Genomic DNA, 19212 nt, shown 5'->3' with positions numbered 1-19212 from the left:
CAGAAAAACAGAGGCAGAGAGAGCTCGAAGAAAAGAGATTAGCATACGAACACGAGCGCAAACTGGCAGAGATAGACCTACGGAAGCAGAACAAAGAACTGGAGGTGCCCGAGCGACCGCGCACCCCGGGAGCGACAGAAAAGAAAGTCCACATCCCCAAGGATGTCGTTCGAGAGTATGTCCGAGAAGACGACATACAACAGTGGTTCAAGGCCTACGAGATCGCCATGACCTCCCACCGGATCGATCGAAGTGACTGGGGAGCCGGTCTATGGGGGAGGTTCGTCAATGAAGGCCGCGATGCCCTGTTACAGCTCCCAGACCACCTGATGTCATCCTATGACCACATGAAGGCCGCCCTCCTCACCCGATATGGGCTCACACCCGAAATGTACCGCCAGAGGTTCCGAGACTGCACCCGGATCCCGGGTAGAACTTGGGTGGAATATGTCAACTATTTCAGCCGAGCCTTCGAGGGTTGGATCAAGGGAAGCCACGTAACGACCTACGAGCAACTTTTTAATCTCATGGTGTGGGAGCACCTCTCTAACAACTGCTTCGTCGAGCTCAGGCAGCACCTCCTCGACAGTAAATTGACTGACCCACGGCAACTCGCCGCCGAAGCTGACCGTTGGGAAATCACCCGAGTGGGCCGGAGAGGGCCGCACGATCAGAACCGGAACAACCCAGGTCAGCACCGTCCCCGAGGAGGAGGAGGAGGCCAGGGACGAGGAAGAGACACCGTCCCGGCCGCTCCCGCTGCCAGCACCCCACCCCCGGCCAGCCGGGGCAACCCCCCGATGCGCGCGGGGCTCCGAGCCAATGTCACGTGCCACCGATGCCAGCGAGTCGGCCACTACGCCAATGACCCGAACTGTCCACAGAACCAAACCCCAAGACCCCGCCAGGTAGCTGCCGCCGCCCTGGGGGGAGAACAAATCTCCGAAGAACAGGAAGAATACGAACAGGGACAACAAGAGTGGGAACAGGCCGCCATGGTTCTAGCGTGCCTAGGGGGACGAGACATGGTCCCGCGGGCTCCCCTACCCGCCAACACCAGGAAATATAGTCAGTGGGTGAACATTAATGGACGCCGGGCCGAAGCACTACGTGGCACGGGGGCCAGTGTGACGGCCGTCCGCTGTCACCTGGTAAAACCAGAGCAGATCCTGCCGAACATTCTCTGCCCCGTCCGTTCAGCCGACAATTCGGAGAGTCTATGTCGGATGGCCTGCGTCCCCTTCGAATGGGGAGGAGTCTCCGGCATGTTGAAGGTGACGGTCCGAGATGATGCCCCCGTGGACTGTCTCCTGGGGAATGATCTTGAGAGTTCCCCGTGGGCCGCCGTAGAAAGAAGAGACACCTGGGGATGTTGGGCCTCCCGGACTGGGCGTGCGTAACCACCCGGTCCATGGCCGCCCGTGCCATCCCCCGACCAGAAGAACCAGAATGGCCAGCACCTCCTCCCCCGATCGCTCCAGTAGAGGACACCGACCATACCGACCCCCCAGAGCAAACCCCCGAAGGGCTCACTCAGCTCCAGGACCTTCCCAACCTGGCTCAGTGGCGTCAAGAAGGGGGACCCACCCAGGAACAGTTCCGTCAAGAACAAAAGACCTGTCCCTCCCTCGAGGGACTCCGCCAGCAAGCCCTCGCCCAGAGCGCAGGGGACACCACCGGAGCCCATTGGATCTATTGGGACAACGAACTATTGTACAGTGAACAGAGAATCGCGGAGTTAGGGGCTAGTCGAGTGCTGGTGGTGCCTCTCCGTTTTAGAGACTTCCTGTTAAATTTGGCCCACGATGTCCCTCTGGCTGGACACCTGGGCCAGGACAAAACCTACAGTCGCCTGGTGACCCACTTTTTCTGGCCAAAGATGAGAAACGACGTCCTCAACCACTGCCGGTCCTGCCCCACGTGCCAGGCCAGCGGGAAGAGCGGCCGCAAACTCAAAGCACCTCTGCAGCCCTTCCCAGTTGTCACCACCCCGTTCGAGAGGGTGGGAATAGACATTGTGGGGCCCCTGGACCCCCGTACAGCACAAGGACATCGGTTCATCCTGGTACTGGTGGACCACGCCACCCGCTACCCCGAGGCTGTACCCCTGCGAACTGTAACAGCCCCGGTGGTCGGCCGGGCCTTAATGGGGATCTTCTCCCGGGTGGGCTTCCCCCGAGAAGTCGTCAGCGACAGAGGCACAAACTTTATTTCGAAGTACATGAAGTCCCTCTGGCAACAGTGCGGGGTCACCTACCGATTCACGACCCCCTATCACCCTCAAGGAAACGGACTAGTCGAGCGGTTCAACCGCACGCTCAAGGGAATGATTGGGGGGTTGGAAGAACCCCTCCCTCGCCAGTGGGATGTACTACTTCCGTGCCTCCTCTTCGCCTATCGAGAAGTTCCCCAGAAGTCCCTCGGCTTTAGCCCTTTCGAACTCTTGTACGGGCACCCTGTGCGAGGGCCCCTCAGCCTAGTCAAAGAAGGTTGGGAGATGGCCCCCCTAAAGACCCCTCCAGACGTCTTCAAGTACCTCCTGACCCTACGCAATCAGACCAGGCGATTCCGAGAAATGGCGAAAGCGAACCTTGAGGCCAGTCAGGAGGACATGAAAAAATGGTACGATCAAAATGCCTCCTCCAGGGGAGGAGCCAAGATGGCGACCGGAGCAGACGCTTGAGCGCCCGGCTCCGCCGGCCCTTGGCCTCGGACTATCATCCTGATTCCTATCCTCGCCGATTTTCGAGGTGCAACGTGCGCGACGACGCGCTGACCGCGCCGCCGCTTTCCCGGAGTCTGAGCCCGCCCGGATGCCGGAGTTCTTGGTGCCTTTGTTCTCCGCGCTGGACCCCTGCTCTATTGTGGCCTTGGCCGGCCCCCTGGAAGCTCCGCAGTCACTGGACCCCCGGCGCAAATCTGAGCCCCGCGGCCCCGATCCCGCCTCATACCACGGATTGTCGCCAGATGAGCCGGGGGAGAGACGCCCGGACACCTCCTTCACCTTTCACCTGACGGGCTGGAGTTATAGGGTAAGCCCCGGTGTGGCGGGTCGCCTGCTTCGCTCTGTGGCCCGCGCTGTGGAAGGCTGCGGACCCCCTTCTTCTATTGCCTAGTCGGCTGCAAAGAGAGTCCGAGGGAGGGGAAGCGACTGTTGGCTTTCACCTGTTGCGGCGCAGACCTGCGTGGAATTGCCTCCTTGTTACGACCCCCCCCCTGGCCGCTGTACCGTTCAGCGGTAAAACATGGCGTTGATTGCCTGCTCGCTGCTGGGGGGCGATGCTCCGGTCTCGCCCGCTGCCCGCTTCGCCCTCCCTCTATCAGACTCCAGCACCACAGTGCCGTCCCGGATTGCTGCCGATGTGGGGGCGCAGCTTCCGCTGACATGCGGCTCCGTTCTGGCTGCCCTGCGGGACCTTCGTCTGCAATTGTGTGTTGGCTTGCAAACGCTGAGTGAGCGGTTCGACTCCATACTGTCGGCTGCGGGTCGTGAGCGCCCCGTTTGTTCTCAACAAGACGTGGGTCTGCCAGTGCTTCTGTCCTCTTGCGGGGACGCAACGACTGTGTATAACCGTGCTACACTGGTGTCTGCATCTGGCTTTCCCGGCACCCAGGATCAATCGATCTCCTGCTCAATTGTGGACACTTTGTTTCCCCGTTCATTGCTGCCTGCTTTGTTGTTGCCTGCCTCACCGCGTCCGCAAGAGTATCCAGCTGAGCGACACCTGACGTCCTCGAGGAACCGTTCACGGTGGCCTACGGCTTCTTTTATGTGGAACTCCTGTACTTTACAGGCCAGGTCTGGATTTTATATGGTGCACAAGGGGACCTCAATAGATGATCGGCGGCCATTTTGTGACTCTACTTCTCCATCTTCTCCCAAGCGGCCATATTGTCTTTGTCTGCACGGGCTGCGGGGCCTTCATGTGGGGGCTAGTCTAATCTTACGCCCGCGATCGGGCCAGGGCTAGATTGATTTCTATCACCATGGTGTTACGGATGGGCTGGACTGGGACTGGAACTGTCTGCATACGTTGTGCGCACTCGTCGCGATTTGTCTGCCTTCATTTATATGGTTGTCACACGTTATCTTCACACGACCGCCTTTGGGTGTAGTGGGTTCTTAGTGTGTGGAGACGTAGTTGGCCGGTGGTTTCGGGCGCTCCGAGGTTACGTGGGCTCCTCCCCGCTTTCTTCTTTGTTTTCTTATTTTCTTTACTCTATTCCTACTTTCTCTCTTGTCTATATTTCGGGTTCATTGGGCGACAGGCACTATGCCGGGGGGGGGGGCAGGCCGTAGCCTCCGCATTGGTGTAGGGTGGGGGGGTGCATTACCTTTTCTTTTTGGTTCTATGGGCCTCTTTCTTCTATGTCTCTGCGCTATACTTGTTTCCGATTCGGGGTCCGGGTGTGGGGTGGATTGAGTGAGGGCGGCTTTGGAGGGGTGCGTATTTACTCATGTGACTATCCTGTTCTATAACTGCATCGCCTCACTGTCTGAGATTTTCTATGGCCGTTTTAATGATGCTGCTGCTCTCCCGTGTGATGAAGCCATCTTGCGGACTCGAATCTCCTTGGTTCTATCCTCTACTGACTTTTTCCTCGATAAAATTATTTTGAAAACCTTAAAATTAACCTTTACTTCTCCTTCCCCTGGTGTCAAGGATCTCTCCAGTGTATAACTCCTGAATCGTTGCTAATCTTGACCATTGACGCACAGGGGTTGTAATGTGTGTCTCAGTGCTTAACCGTTTTGTGGCCGGCCTGATGGTTGTAGGCCCGTATTTGTCCTTTTCCTATGCACAAATAAAGGTTTTTAAAAAAAAAAAAAAAAAAAAAAAAAAAATGCCTCCTCCATCGAATTCGAACCTGGCCAACAAGTGTGGGTGATGTCCCCCACCGAACCATGTGCCTTGCAGGACAAGTGGACGGGGCCCTTCAAAGTGGTCGAACGCAAGAGCCCCGTCACCTATCTCATCGATATGGAATCTCCACGGAACCCCCTCCGGGTCCTCCACACCAACAGACTCAAACCCCACTTTGTGCGCTCGGAGCTCAGCCTCCTGATGGCTACAGACAGTGGAGCGGAAGAAGACTCCGAGCCTCTCCCTGATCTCCTGAAGACTCGTGAGAAAGATGGTTCCGTGGACGGGGTCCGGCTCTCCGATGCCCTCACCCCGGAACAGCGCCAAGGCTGCCGGGACCTCCTGCTGCAGTTTGCTACCTTGTTCTCCCTCACCCCAGGGGTCACCCCCTGGTGCTTGCACGACGTGGACACTGGGGACAGTCCCCCTATCAGACACCGGGCGTACCGCGTACCAGATCGGGTACGGGCCTGCATCCAAGAGGAGGTATCAAAGATGCTCACGCTCGGGGTCATCGAGCCCTCGGACAGCCCCTGGGCCAGCCCGGTCGTGCTGGTCCCCAAAGCTGCTGCCCCCGGCACCACTCCTGAGCTCCGATTCTGCGTCGACTATCGGGGCTTGAATGCTGTTACCAGAACCGACGCTCATCCCATCCCCCGAGCGGATGAGCTGATCGACCGCATGGGGGCTGCCCGCTACCTCAGCATCTTCGACCTGACAGCGGGCTACTGGCAGATCGGTCTCACACCCCGGGCCCAAGAACGATCCGCATTTTCTACCCCCGATGGCCACTACCACTTCAAAGTTATGCCCTTCGGCATGAAGAATGCCCCAGCTACTTTTCAGCGACTGGTGAACCAGGTCTTGGCGGGGCTCGAGGAGTTCAGCGCCGCCTACCTGGACGATATCGCTGTGTACAGCCGCCACTGGTCCGACCACCTCCACCACCTCCGAGAGGTCCTGCAGGCCCTCCAACGGGCCGGCCTCACAATCAAGGCCAGCAAGTGCCAAATTGGTCAGGGGTCCGTGACCTATCTCGGACACCAGGTGGGAAGCGGTCTGGTGGCCCCTCTGCAACTCAAAATCGCTGCCATCCAGTCCTGGCAGCCTCCAGTCACGCAGACCGAGGTCCGAGCCTTCTTGGGGCTCACCGGCTACTACCGGCGGTTCGTGAGGGACTATGTCAGCATTGTGGGGCCCCTCACGGAACTCACATCCAAAAACCACCCGAAGAAGGTCAACTGGACCCCAGACTGTCAAGCGGCCTTCGAGAAGCTGAAAGCCGCCATGTGCACTGCCCCTGTGCTCCAGGCCCCCGACTACAGTCGGGAAATCATCGTACAGACAGATGCCTCCGACCACGGCATCGGGGCGGTCCTCTCCCAGCTGAACTCCGAGGGACTTGACCAACCGGTGGCCTTCATCAGCAGACGCCTCCTGGCCCGAGAACAGCGATGGAGCACCATCGAGAGGGAGGCCTTCGCAGTGGTGTGGGCCCTCAAAATGCTCCGGCCCTATCTCTTCGGTACCCACTTCCGGGTGCAAGCAGATCACCGACCCCTGCAGTGGCTAATGCAGATGCGGGGGGAAAACCCCAAACTATTGCGTTGGTCCATCTCCCTGCAGGGGATGGACTTCACTGTGGAACATCGCCCGGGCCAAGACCACGCCAACGCAGATGGCCTGTCACGCTTTTTCCGCCTCGACGAGGAGAGTCCCCAAGAGGATGGGTGACTCTCCCCGCCTTCAGCTGGGGGGGACGCATGTTGGACAGGCCACATGAAGGGCTTGCTCCCTCCCCGCATGACAGGGCCCGAGCCCCGGCCCTCCAGGTGTTACCCACAGAAACAACCCGCACACCGTCTCCAGACGGGACTCCTGCCCCCGGACATCTCTGTATCATGGGGCCGAACCACTACCGGCTTCCTCGCCCGGCCCGGCCGCCATCTTGGACACTGCACCACGAGGCCGCGTGGCCTCAGCTCGACCCTAACCCTGGGCCTGGCCAGGCCCCGACATCCCGGCACCACCATCCACCCAGGAGGTGAACGGACCACTTGGCAGGTCGATGGGAGAAAGAAGTGTCGATGGCTCTCCCCCGCCAGGTGCCGATCGCCCCCAGCGCCCCCGGGCGCTGGCTCCACCCCCCTGCTGGGTGTCTGGACTCCCTCACCCCGGACCTCCCGACCTCCAAGTGCGAGGGGCCGAACATCAAAGGGCGCCAGACCTATAACTGGGGCAGCTCCAGAGCAGGAAGGCAGTTGTATCCTGGAGTCGAGAGACACCGAGAAGAACTCATCCTTGACTGACTACCGGCGCTGCCGTAGCCCTGCCTTGTGAACTATCACTCTGCCTGCTGGCGCTGCCGCAGCCTTCTGCATCCTCCATCCTCGTCGGGACCTGCTGGCGCTGCCGCGGACCGTTGTACCTACCACCTTCATTGGGACCTGCTGGCGCTGCCGCGGACCGTTGTAACTACCACCTTCGTTGGGACCTGCTGGCGCTGCCGCGGCCCGTTGTAACCACCACCTTCATCGGGACCTGCTGGCGCTGCCGCGGACAGTGTAACGACCACCTTGTACCATTCTATCGTACCTAAAGATTGCTTATAAATAACGGTAAAACCTATCTTTGTGTGGTGTACATCTGTGGGGGGGGAAGTTACTCGTCTGTACGATCGCTGGAGACGGCTCTCCCCGGAGACCTCTCCCCTTGTCCTCGGCCGACCCTCCCGGTCCGTCTAACAGGAACAATAAATGTACACTAGTGCCTAGACGCCTGAGGGTATTAGCTGTGCTATACAAATAAATAAATACACTCATCTAGATAGACTTTCTTTGAAAGTATAGTGGAAGTCAATATTTTGTCACTCAAAAGTGCAAGGCTGAGGCAGCGCCAAAAACAGCACCATTCTAACAGCGTGGATTACCAGGCGTTAGATCAGCGATACAAGAAGAAATGATTCACAGCACTTGTCCTACTGTCCTCATTTCTTAAGGAAAGGAGATTAACAGTATCGGTTGAGGGACATGACTCAGTATCTTACACCTTGCCGTGCAAAGTGCCACAGGGCTCCTCCTTAAGCCCTTCCCTTTTTAATGTTTATATTTCTGAACTGGCTCCTCTGATCCGGGACTTTGGGTTTAGTCTGACGTCTTACGCCGGCGGTACCCAGATAGTGGTGGCTGCATATGAAGATCAGGCTCCTCCTATCCAACAGTCTCAGAACTGCATGTGTACAATAAACAGATGGACGAGTACACACTGCCTCAAACTTAACTCTGAAAGAACAGAGGTCTTGATCTTTGGAAATATGCAGCCAATCTGGGGCAGTCTGTGGTGGCCGGCAGAGATGGGAGTATCACCAAAACCAGCAGCTAAAGCCAAGAACCTGGGTGTACGTATTGACAATAAATTAACACTCGCTCAGCACACCAATGCTATTGTCTCCGCTTCCCACTTTCTTATTAACAAAATAAGGAAGATCCTTCCGTACATCCCCGCGGAGACTAGACAAACTGTGGCAACATCTCTCATCCAGTCCAAACTGGATTAGTGCAACGGGCTGTATCTGAATATACAGAAGCAGTGTCTAAAGAAGCTTCAGATGGTCCAAAATACAGCAGCACGGCTATTGCTCAACATCCCCAGGGACAATCGGTATCAAAAGAGATTTGCAATCTACGCAGGCTCCCTGTACCACAGCGTATTAAATTTAGTGCTCTGTGTCTGGCCTACAAAGCACTGGATCACACAGATCCCTCCTTCCTTCAGAACCTTTTTGTCTGGTACGAACCAACCAGACACCTTCGTTCCTCAGGGGTCAGACTCTTGACAGTGCCCAGAATGCGAACATCGCACTGAGGGGTGGGGCAGTTTCCACTATGGCACCTCCAAACTCTGGAATACTCTTCCAAGTGAGCTCAGAAGTGCGAGCTCCCTATCCATTTTCAGGAGAAGGTTAAAAACCTGGCTGTTCTAGGACTAGACGTTGTGTGGGCTGACTGTGTTCTCAGCGCCAAGACACCTCCGGGTATTTGTGCGCTTTTTATAAATCCCGTTAACATTAACATTTCTCCTCGTTTTTTTCTCTTTCCATGTGTGCTGCGTTCTGCAGCACACATAGAAAGAGCAAATCGCCATTATTGATTGTTTATGTGCAAGAAAGTGTCCCTTCCTGCACATACACTATCGCCTCTGGAGCCCAGGGTATTAGCTGCGCTATACAAATAAATAAATACACTCATCTAGATAGACCTTCTTTGAAAGTATAGTGGAAGTCGATATTTTGTCACTCAAAAGTGTGACATACAACCATTAAAGAAGTTCCTATAATGAGCATCTCTGACAGGTTACTTCTATTCTTTGTAGGAGATGAAGGGGCAGATGTACTTACATTTCACGCAAGGCAGGGCAGCAGCAAAAGTGCTGCACTGCATGAAACTGAGACAGAAGAACTGCTTCTTATTCACTGAGATCTGGCGCATTTCTGCTCTCTCCTTGTGCTGGGACACTGTGTGCTGCCTTGCGCCAACAAAGCCACGTTGCACCACGGTGCAAGGGTGCCGGCATTCCAGGCAGGATTGTTTTTGTGCAGGAGCGGACACTTTCCTGCACAAAAACTTTCCTTAGAAGCATATTCCTCTTTCTACGTGTGCTGCAGAATGAGGCAGCAATGAGGAGAAATAAAGACATTTCTCATTGTTTCGCCTCTCTGGGGAAGGCGTAGCATTTTGACACATTCCCCGGTTTACAAGTACTTGTAGATCTGGGAATGCGCCAAAGTCCATGGATGGATGCATGGGAACGCCCATGTTCCACCCCTGGAATGCCTTACCAATGCAAGGTAAGCGTTACTTTGTACTTACTATCAATCAATCAGTAGCGGGCTACTCACCCATGAGGGTCTCAAGGCACTGGGGAGGTGGGGGCTCCGGGATCAGTCGAAGAGCCAGGTCTTGAGGTCCTTCCTGAACATGTGCAGGGTCGGGGAGCATCTGATGTTCACAGGGAGCTCGTTCCAGGTCTTGGCTACGATGTAGGAGAAAGCTCTCCCTCCAGTTCTGTGTCTGCGGATGCGGGGAACCTTTGCCAGGGCGATGTCGGCAGAGCGGAGGTTCCTCTTGGGTACGTGGAAGGATATTCTTTCGTTGAGGTATTTGGGTCCAATGTTGTGTAGGGATTTGTAGGCGTGGGTGAGGAGTTTGAAGGTGACCCTCTTCTCGATGGGGAGCCAGTGGAGGCCTCGTAGGTGTTGGGTCATGTGCTCATGGCGCGGTTTCCCGAGGACGAGTCTGGCTGCGGCGTTCTGGATGGTCTGGAGTCTACGCAGGAGGGTTTTGTTGTTTCCGGCGTAGAGGGCGTTGCCGTAGTCTAGTCTGCTGGTGATGAGTGCGTGGGTGACGGTCCTTCTGCAGTCAGAGGGGATCCACTTGAAAGTCTTACGGAGGAGTCGAAGGCAGTTGAAACAGGTGGAGGCGACGGCGTTGATCTGGCGGTTCATGGAGAGGGAGGAGTCAAGGATGATGCCCAGGTTCCGAGCATGGTCTGTAGGGGTGGGTGGGCTCCCGAGGGCAGAGGGCCACCAGGTGTTGTCCCAGGCAGAGGTGCAGGGACCGAGGATGAGGACCTCGGTCTTTTCTGAGTTTAGTTTCAGGCAGCTGTCCTTCATCCAGGCTGCCACGTTCTTCATGCCTTCCTGGAAACAGAGTCTGGTGTCTTCGGGATTCTTCGTGAGCGAGAGGATGAGCTGGGTGTTGTCGGCGTAGGATACGATGCTGAGCCCATGCTGTCAGAAGATGGCGGCGAGGGGCGCCATGTAGATGTTGGGCATTGGGCTGAGCGAAGATCCCTGGGGTACTCCGCAGTTGATTTCCGTGGGTTCGGAGAGGAAGGGAGGGAGTCGGATCCTCTGGGTTCTGCCGGAGAGGAAGGATTGGATCCAGTCGAGGGCGGATCCTTGAATTCCTGCGTCGTGTAGTCTGGCTGCTAGGATGCGATGTGAAACTGTGTCGAAGGCTGCGGAGAGATCTAGAAGGATGAGGGCCGCCGTGTGCCCCTGGTCGAGTAGCATGCAGATGTCGTCGGTGGTGGCGAGGAGAGCGGGCTCGGTGCTGTGGTTGCTGCAGAATCCCGACTGGGAGGCATTCAGGATGAAGTTTTTTTCTATGAAGGTGGTCAGTTGGGTGTTTATGAGTCTCTCTGTGACTTTGGCCGCAAAGGGGAGAAGAGAGATGGGCCGGTAGTTTTTCAGGTCCGTAGGGTCGGCTGATGGTTTTTTGAGGCGGGGTTTTACTTCCGCCCGTTTCCAGTTATCTGGGCAGATGCCGGATCTGAGGGAGACGTTGATGGTGCATCCCAGTTCAGGTGCGATGATGGTGGTGGCCCTGTGGAAGATGTGTGGTGGGCAGGGGTCCGTAGGGGCTTCAGAGTGGTTTTTCTTCATGGTAGCTGTGATGTATTAGACGGTTGCGGGTTTCCAGGACATGATTGTCAGCTTATCGGCGGTGGTCGGTAGTGGGGTGGTGTTCATCGTGGGTCGCTGAAGTTGTCATAGAGGGCCTTTATCTTCAGATGGAAGTGGGAGCTGAGCTTGTCGCAGAGTTCCTGGGAAGGTGTGACGTCCGTGGCTTCACAGGTGGGTTTTGCGAGCTGCTGGATGACGTTGAACAGTTCCTTGGTGTTGGTCGCGTTGGTCTGGATTTTTTCTCTTATGAAGGTCCATTTGGTTTCTCTTATGCGCTGGTGGTATTCCTTCCGGGCGCTCTTGTGCTCGTTCCGTGTTTCCATAATTTTCAGGTGTCGCCATGTTTTCTCTAGGCGTCTGGCTTCTTGAAGTTCTGCTGTGAACCAGGAGGCTTTCGGTGGGCGTTTTTTGGCAGGGTGGCGGAGGGGTGCGAGCTTGTCGGCGCAGCAGGCAATCCAGCAGTGGAATTCCTTGGCTCTGGAGTTGGTGTCGGTTGTGGCGCTGGGGGGGTCTTGGAGGAGGGTGGTGTTTAGGAGTTCCTCTGTGACCTTACTCCAGTTCCTTTGTGGCGGGCGTAGGGGGGGTTTGGGTGTGGTGGTGGTGTTGAAGGTGAAGTGGGCGCAGTCGTGGTCAGTCCAGAGGGGCTGGGTGGTGGGGAGGAAGCGTACGTTTGTTCCTCCCGTGAAGATGGGGTCGAGGGTGTGGCCCGCTCTGTGGGTAGGTGTGTTGATGAGCTACTTCAGCCCAAAGTTGTCGAGGAGAGCAGTGGAGTCGGGGTCGTTGCCGTTGTTGAGGTGGAAGATCAGGTCACTGAGTAGAATGTAGTCTGTGGAGGTGATGGCGTGGGGTGCGGCGAGCTCGGCGATGGTATACACGTGGGGGGTGCGAGGTCCCGGTTGTCTGTAGATGAGGGTGCCGCGTAGCGTGGTCCTGGGGCTCGTCTGGACCTGGAAGTGGAGGTGTTCCGTGTTGGAGTGGGGGTCACTCGTGCTGGACGTGGAGAGGCGGAGGGAGGTCTTGTGTGCGATGGCGAGTCCTCCTCCTGGACGGTGTGAGCGGTCCTTTCTCTAAGCCACACAAAGCCACATGAAGCGGCTTTGCGAGGCTTACTAAATAAAAATGATGTTGCATCACGCCTGCTCCACAAAAGTAATGCAACCGTGGCGCACAATTATAGTAAATCTGCACCAAAATGTGTATTGAGGTCCACATATGGATAAGACTTGAAATGAAGAAGATCTTGTAACTTCTCTTCTTCAACCTTCGTGTTGTTTGCCTTCTCCATCATTCTCCCATTCCTTCCCCAATATCTTAATTACTTGAGAGCCCCTTGGATTCTCATGCAGTGATGCCGGTACTGGTTAATGCTGGAAGCCAAAGATGGCGGTGTTGTCACTGACAAGACTGGCTGTGGAGAAGGCAGGCAGGAGGGTGTTCAACGAGGGTCTCGTCAATAAGATAACCATCAATTGTTTTGTCAGTGAGGTGGACATCGATGAGTACTTCGCTGACAATGGGCTACTTTCCTTACAAGAATTATTGAATTTTTTTCTTTTTATGAACAATTTTATTGGTATTTTGATATATGCAAACAAACACCACAGCCCAACAACAACGCTCCCAGTTTTCCATTCCTCCGCATATATGTAGCAGAAGAATCTGACAAGTGTCCTAACAGTCATAAATGCACTTTCACAAGCCCATTCCACAGATAAGAGACTCCTGCCTCCATGGTTGCAGCTACTTCCCCCACATGCTTTGGTATTTTGTGGCATCCACGTGCCTCATGTGTTGGTGCCTCTAGGGGCCTAGAGGTGTCTACTGCAGTCTTCTGCTTAACAAGACTAGTAGCCTCTGCTCTGAGGCCAGTTCTTTTTGTGAACACAAGATCCACCCCTCAAAAACCCTTCTTGTGTCTGTTGAGACCCAGCTCTTCAAGAATGTTTCACAAAGCGGTGTGAGGGATCAGGGTGATGCGATGATCTAGAACTGCCTTGAGAACCCTTTCTACTGCCTCTCAAAGCACCAGATCACCTTGCAGCTCCCGTCTTATGCAGAAAACCTTCTGTATAGCACTGGCGTCCTGTAGGAGAGGAATCCCTGTGCATGGGCCACCGCCACTGCTGCGTAAAATAAATGTGGTGGACATTTTTTAATTAACTGATCCGGTAGCTTGATCTAGAAATCTCTTGAGGGACAGACTGACAGTCTTCACCTTCTAGGGGGCCTAAGTCTCTCCCAAGCTTAAGTCTCTCCCAAGCTTTCTGAAAAACATGAAGGGTGTTTATCACTAAAGACCTAGGGGCTCATTTACAATAAAATGACGCAAAGTGGCACTGCAAGCCAGCTTGCTGCGCCATCGGGAAAGTTCAGGAATGCATCATATTCACGGCAATACAACGCATCCTTGCACTTTCCTTTGCGCTGGTGCCATTTAAGCTGCCTTGTGCCAATACCGACACCGTAGCCATGGCGCAAGGGTGCCTGTGTTGAAATCTAATTGTTGTTGTGTACGAAGTAACACCTTCCTTCACATAAACAACCATTGTGTCTGCCACTATGTTGTAAATCTGGGAATGTGTCAAAACCCATGGGTGTTGAGTGGGAACACCCACTGTAACGCCTGTGGCAAGACTCTAGGACGCAATGTGACGCAACATAGTGATTTGCGCTGCATTGCCTACTTTATCTAGGAGGCCATGAAAAGCCACGCAGGGTGGCTTTACGTGGCCTCGTAGATATGATTAAGAGGCCTGCGCAAACGGAGCATCATTAAAAGTGATGCTCTGGTGGTGCAGGCCTCTTCTAAATGAGGGCCCTACCCCTTCAGATAGCGCAGATGTAGTGAGTTTCCCCTGACGGGGATTGAGTTAGGTGAGTGCATCAAGATTAGTGAGATAAGTGGAGCGGGTATATCGAAGAGTGAGCATATCAAAGTTGTGGCGGTGTCAACAGAATTCAGTCTGGTGAAGGTCAATCTCCTCTAGAAAGGGACATCATAACATCCGGGGCCACCACTGCACTGAGTGTAGAAATCCAAAGCCTGTCCCAACCAACCATTAAACACTGAGTGACCGGTCACTAGCGGAAGACATGTACCAGAGACCCATTAGTTAATTTTCCTTGTCATCTCACATGCGACGATGCACCTCCTCACACTACAAGGACCTCTCTAGGTACTGACTGAATGTCATCCAGACAGCAACCTCCATATAGAAACAACAAGTGGATCATTTCCCAGGGCCCATAGCTCTGTACTACCCGCCAGACAGAATCTGGGACATACAGCCAATCACTGATAACCACAAGGTGTACAGTACAATAGCATGAGTTAAAATCTGCCAAGGCCAGTCGTGCCCATCAAATGTTCGCAGTATTCAGCCAATGAGACTTCTCTCTTTCACGGTGACGTCCCACCCTTAGGGAGTGAAACGCCTGAGGAAAAGGGCGGGATCCAGAACAGAAACTTTTTTAGGAAGTGTAACGCCTTGCATAGCACCACCATTTTAACCAGTGCCACCCGCCCCATTAAGGAGACAGGGTGGGGGACTCCAGTGAAGCCGGCCTTTCTTTAGCCCTTGGAACGCCGGGAGAATAGTGTCTGCCCACACTTTAGACACAGATATTTAAAGACACAGGGTTACCTAAGAGTGCCCCACATCTCTTGCTTGTCAGACAGGGAAGATTTATCATTCTTTCACGCAGCACAACATAACAAAACACCTTGCTGCGCTGTGTGAAAGGGCAAGAATGCGTTGTATTTAATACAATACAGTGCATTCCCTTCCGTTCCTAGGGCTGGCTCACTTTAAGCTGTCTAGCACCCACGCAGACACCCGAGCGTCATGGTGCAAGGGTGCCTGCATTATAGGCAGGATTGTGTTTGTGCAGGAAGGAATACCTTCCTGCACCAAAACAATCCTGAGAGGCATATTCCTCTTTCTACGTGTGCTGTAGAATGCAGTACACATTGAAAGAGAAAAAATGAGGAGAAAGAAAGATATTTCTCCTTGTTACGCCTCACCTGAGGTGGCGTAGCATTTTGATGCATTCCCAGGTCTCCCATGATAATAAATCTGGGAATGCAGCAAAATCCATGGGTGGATGCGTGGGAACACCCACTCTACACCCATGGCATGCCTTCCTGCTACAGGGTATTGCAAGGCAGTGATGTGAGCTGCCTTGCATTACTCTAGATTTATCTAGCCACGCAGGGTCATGCAAGAGGGCCTTACGTGGCTTGATAAATCTCACTTAGGTTTTGCGTTGCCCTTACATTCGAGGCGTAAGGACAACTCAAAACCTTGATAAATCTGACCCTAGACTTGGCACAGTTCAAAATCTATATCGCTCGTGGGCTATGGGGAAGGGACTGACTCAGGTAGAGAATGCCCAGTCGTGGTCGGCATGACTCGCGGGTGGGGTGGAGGGCAGAGGGTCACGTGGTGAGGGGGGATTAATTTAATTAAAAAAACATTTTTTTTAAACTTACCTTCGCCTCCGGTTCCGGACTCCCGCGTCGCGTTTACTGCTCTCTCCCTGCTCACAGGAAGCAGAAGAGGCAGCCTTCCTCTCCTCCCCTAAGCCAATCACAACGCTGCAATGGCAGCGTTGTGATTGGCTAGGACGCAGTCCGTACAGGTGTCTATGGGGGCGGCTGTTTTCTCCATGCAGGCTGCATGCAGTCTACATGGAGAAAACGGGAGAGAGCTCATGACTGGTTTGGTTGAGTCAGCGCCCATAACATTGGGCTAGCCATTCCTCCCTTACCTGCCCACCCGCCCGCCCCCAACCAGGCATACCCTTCTTCTGCTTCTTGCACTGCGAGAAAGCAGTGGGGAGATGCTACGACGCCCACGTGGAGGAACCGCCCCTGAGAAGGTCATTAGGTTAGAACAATACTTTGTCCTCCAACTCTTGGATCTGTCTAAAGGTCATTACTCTCTCGTCCAGATATAGCTTGGCTCTCAGAGGGTCGACTGCTAGCACAAAAAGATAGGGTGACAGCAGACATCCCTGGCGGGTAACCCACCCAATGAGGAAGGGGTGCAAGAGCATACCATTAATCCTCAACCTTACCATGGGCCCTTTAGAAAGTAAACTCATGTAAGAGATACATTTTGGCCCAAAGTTTGTTCCGGGAAGAAGAGACGTGTATTCCTGAGGTTGTCAAAGGCTTTTCCACGTGTATCAGGGGATTACCATCGAATGCTGGACCAGGTTATCCAATGCCAGGGCGTTAAATGTCTAATGTTATGGTGCGTGTGTCGTTGTGGCATAAATCCACTTCGATCAGAGCGATGAGTTTTGTATTACTGCCACGACTCGATTTGCCGGGATCCAGACCCTGGTGTCTGCACTAATGAGTCTAGAGATAGATCTAGAAGCGTCACACTGCTTTGCCGGTTGGCTCAGCTCCAAGAGCTTTATTATGAGAGCCTCACACAAGTCCTCAGGTAGCTTTCCCTTTAGTGGGAGGAAACAAACACATTGAGTAAGGGCTGAGCTCGAGCATCTAAAAGCATTTACAGAGCCCCCCTGGGAAATCATTACACCCAGGGCTTTCACAGTGGAGAGATTGATGATGGCACCAGAGACATCCGCTATCAAAAAGTTATCCTCCATAGTATCCAGTTCGACCTCTAAGAGTCTGGAGACTTGACGAGTAGCTGTGAAGTCAAAGAGCTTCCCTTGGGCATTAAGGTCTCTGGGCCCAGAAATTTTCTTTACTGTTGGTTCCACTACCAATTCTCAAATTTCTGCTACTACTTCCCCAATGTGCCTCCCTTCCTCCTAGGAATTCTATTACTTTTGAACTGTGTTCCACTATGGTGACAGAAAATTCAAAAGGCAGACTCCAAAAATGCAGCACTAGTCCCTAGGCCCCGCTACCCGGATACAGACCAAGGAAGAGCACGAGGACTGCACCAGGAGAGCAAACCTCCAGTAAACCCGCCCCACCGCCCAGGCTGAAGACGGGCTTTTGTGTCTGACAACAGAAGACAGGGCAGAGTCTCACTCCAAAGACTTGGCTGAAGGAGTAGTTACACAACATGTAGTAAAATATAGATGCGTCCAGGGGCGGACTTTGCGCCTCTCCACCTCACTAACTGCACAGCAGTCCCATCAAAGAAGCAGGGAGGTGTTGTACTTTCACTCCGTGTGTGCTTATATGTCACTGGTCACTTTATCTTGAGGCAGGTCTTACCTCACGCTACTCATAGACTGCAGTCAAACAAAACACCCCTGCTAGAGACTTTTCTCTGTGTTGATCTTTATTTGCATTCCCACCGGAGGCTTCACAGATCGCTGTATATAACGTGTTTTTAATACAGAAGTTTCCACGCCGGATGGCATAACTTTAGGGAAGATCACATACTGGTGAACCACAAAGACTGCCTCAACAACAGTCCTATCTTCCCAGACTACAACTATCACAACTGCTTCAACATCAACCCCGTCTCACCTTGGTGCGGACCATCCCGGGCCTCTGGTCACGGATGTGCTCCAGGGAGGCAGCTATGTCAATTTCCTTCACACCTGGCAAGATGAAAGAAAGAGAGACAATAATGAGACACGGGTCCTCTCACCCAGGAAAAACCAGATGATATTCACACATGTGTAAGAATGATAAACATGGTAGAGAGGAGGATAACGCTGGCATACATGGCAAAACGGAAAACATTAATGACATCTATCAAGAAACACACCTGACCAAGGACGAAAGAATGATGAGATCTGCCCTGCCAGACATGGGACACAGGGGAGAAGGAATGAGCTGAATGCTGACGCCATGGCAGGTGAATGGGACCCACACACAAGGCAGACATGGCAACAAAAATCCAACACACTCCTAGCAGGAAGGGGAACCCTAATGTGACATCTGCAGCTCCTGGGTGGAGAGGCACAACTAATGAAGCACATCCTGCTTCTGCAAGGAGATAGGAGAGCCGTTATAGGCCTGTCCATCTCACAAGGCAGAAGGCGGAACAATGAGCTGTGTCTTGGCCCACACTGTAGAACTGGGAACAGTGATGTGGCCCGTCTCCACGCATGATGATAGTAAGAACAATAACTGAATAAATCCACCCAGGAACCAACATAAGACTTATCCTGGGATAGGGCGGGAACTCTCAAGTCATAAAGACTGACTGATAACAGAAAGGCAACTAACTGAGCAATATTGCCCAACAGAGACAAGTTAGTAATTGACCAAGTGCAGAATCATTTGGTCTCGAGGGGAAGCCGAGGCTTGTACCCTGCTTCTGGTGAATGTCTATTTAAGTGTGAGGTCGTCGGCTCAGCCTGCCAGGGCTACAAAGGCGCACGCCTCCACTCTTCTGGTGGAGGAACCGCCTGCCTGATTTACGGATCGCCGCTAGGCAGGTACTGGAGCAGTGGCCTAGCACGGAGTAAATATTCTATGTGCAGGTGTTGGACATTGTGCATTCATCTGACCCAGAATGACTATGCCTTGCACAGTGGTTCTGCGAAGGGAAAATGAGGGATAGTCGTGCTGCCCGTTCCTTGATGGCCCTGTGGCAGATGGACTATCAGGTCAGAGGTTCTTGGCCATGGAGCCAGCAGACGCTCTTGCAATGTAAACGCTGCGGTTCCCCCACCCAATACAATAGATTCTAATTTTAGAGTTGGGAGAGCTTGTTTGGTTCTACGGAGGCATGCTCGCTTGGTTTACCGCAAGTGAACATGTGCCGAGGCTGTGATAAAAGTCAAACCCTAGACTCCTGGCTCATGTAGAGTCCGTGAACCAGTGGCAGTAGATTGAGCAAGGAGGCAGAAGGACCAGAGTCCAGCCAGAGCCTTTCCTTCGCTGTCGTTCTTCGATATTGAGATATGTTTCCATATCATTTATGTAGGATT

The 19212-nt window shown here is 53.7% G+C and overlaps 1 protein-coding gene across 5 annotated transcripts in view; it reads right to left on the bottom strand.

Moving 5' to 3' along the window:
• PTPRN (protein tyrosine phosphatase receptor type N) overlaps nucleotides 1-19212 on the bottom strand; it is a 472242-nt gene that overhangs the window by 9070 nt on the left and 443960 nt on the right. For all 5 annotated transcript variants that reach the window (XM_085650116.1, XM_085650114.1, XM_085650115.1 and 2 more), the window contains exon 22: nucleotides 17798-17871. In XM_085650116.1, coding sequence (XP_085506242.1) covers nucleotides 17798-17871 — 74 coding nt within the window. The remainder of the gene's footprint in view (nucleotides 1-17797; nucleotides 17872-19212) is intronic.

This window comes from Triturus cristatus, chromosome 3_2 (genome assembly GCF_964204655.1).
Source record: "Triturus cristatus chromosome 3_2, aTriCri1.1, whole genome shotgun sequence".
In the NCBI taxonomy this organism is placed as follows: domain Eukaryota; kingdom Metazoa; phylum Chordata; class Amphibia; order Caudata; family Salamandridae; genus Triturus; species Triturus cristatus.
Note: the sequence above shows the minus strand (reverse complement) of the source record. Positions and strands in the feature narration are given on the sequence as shown.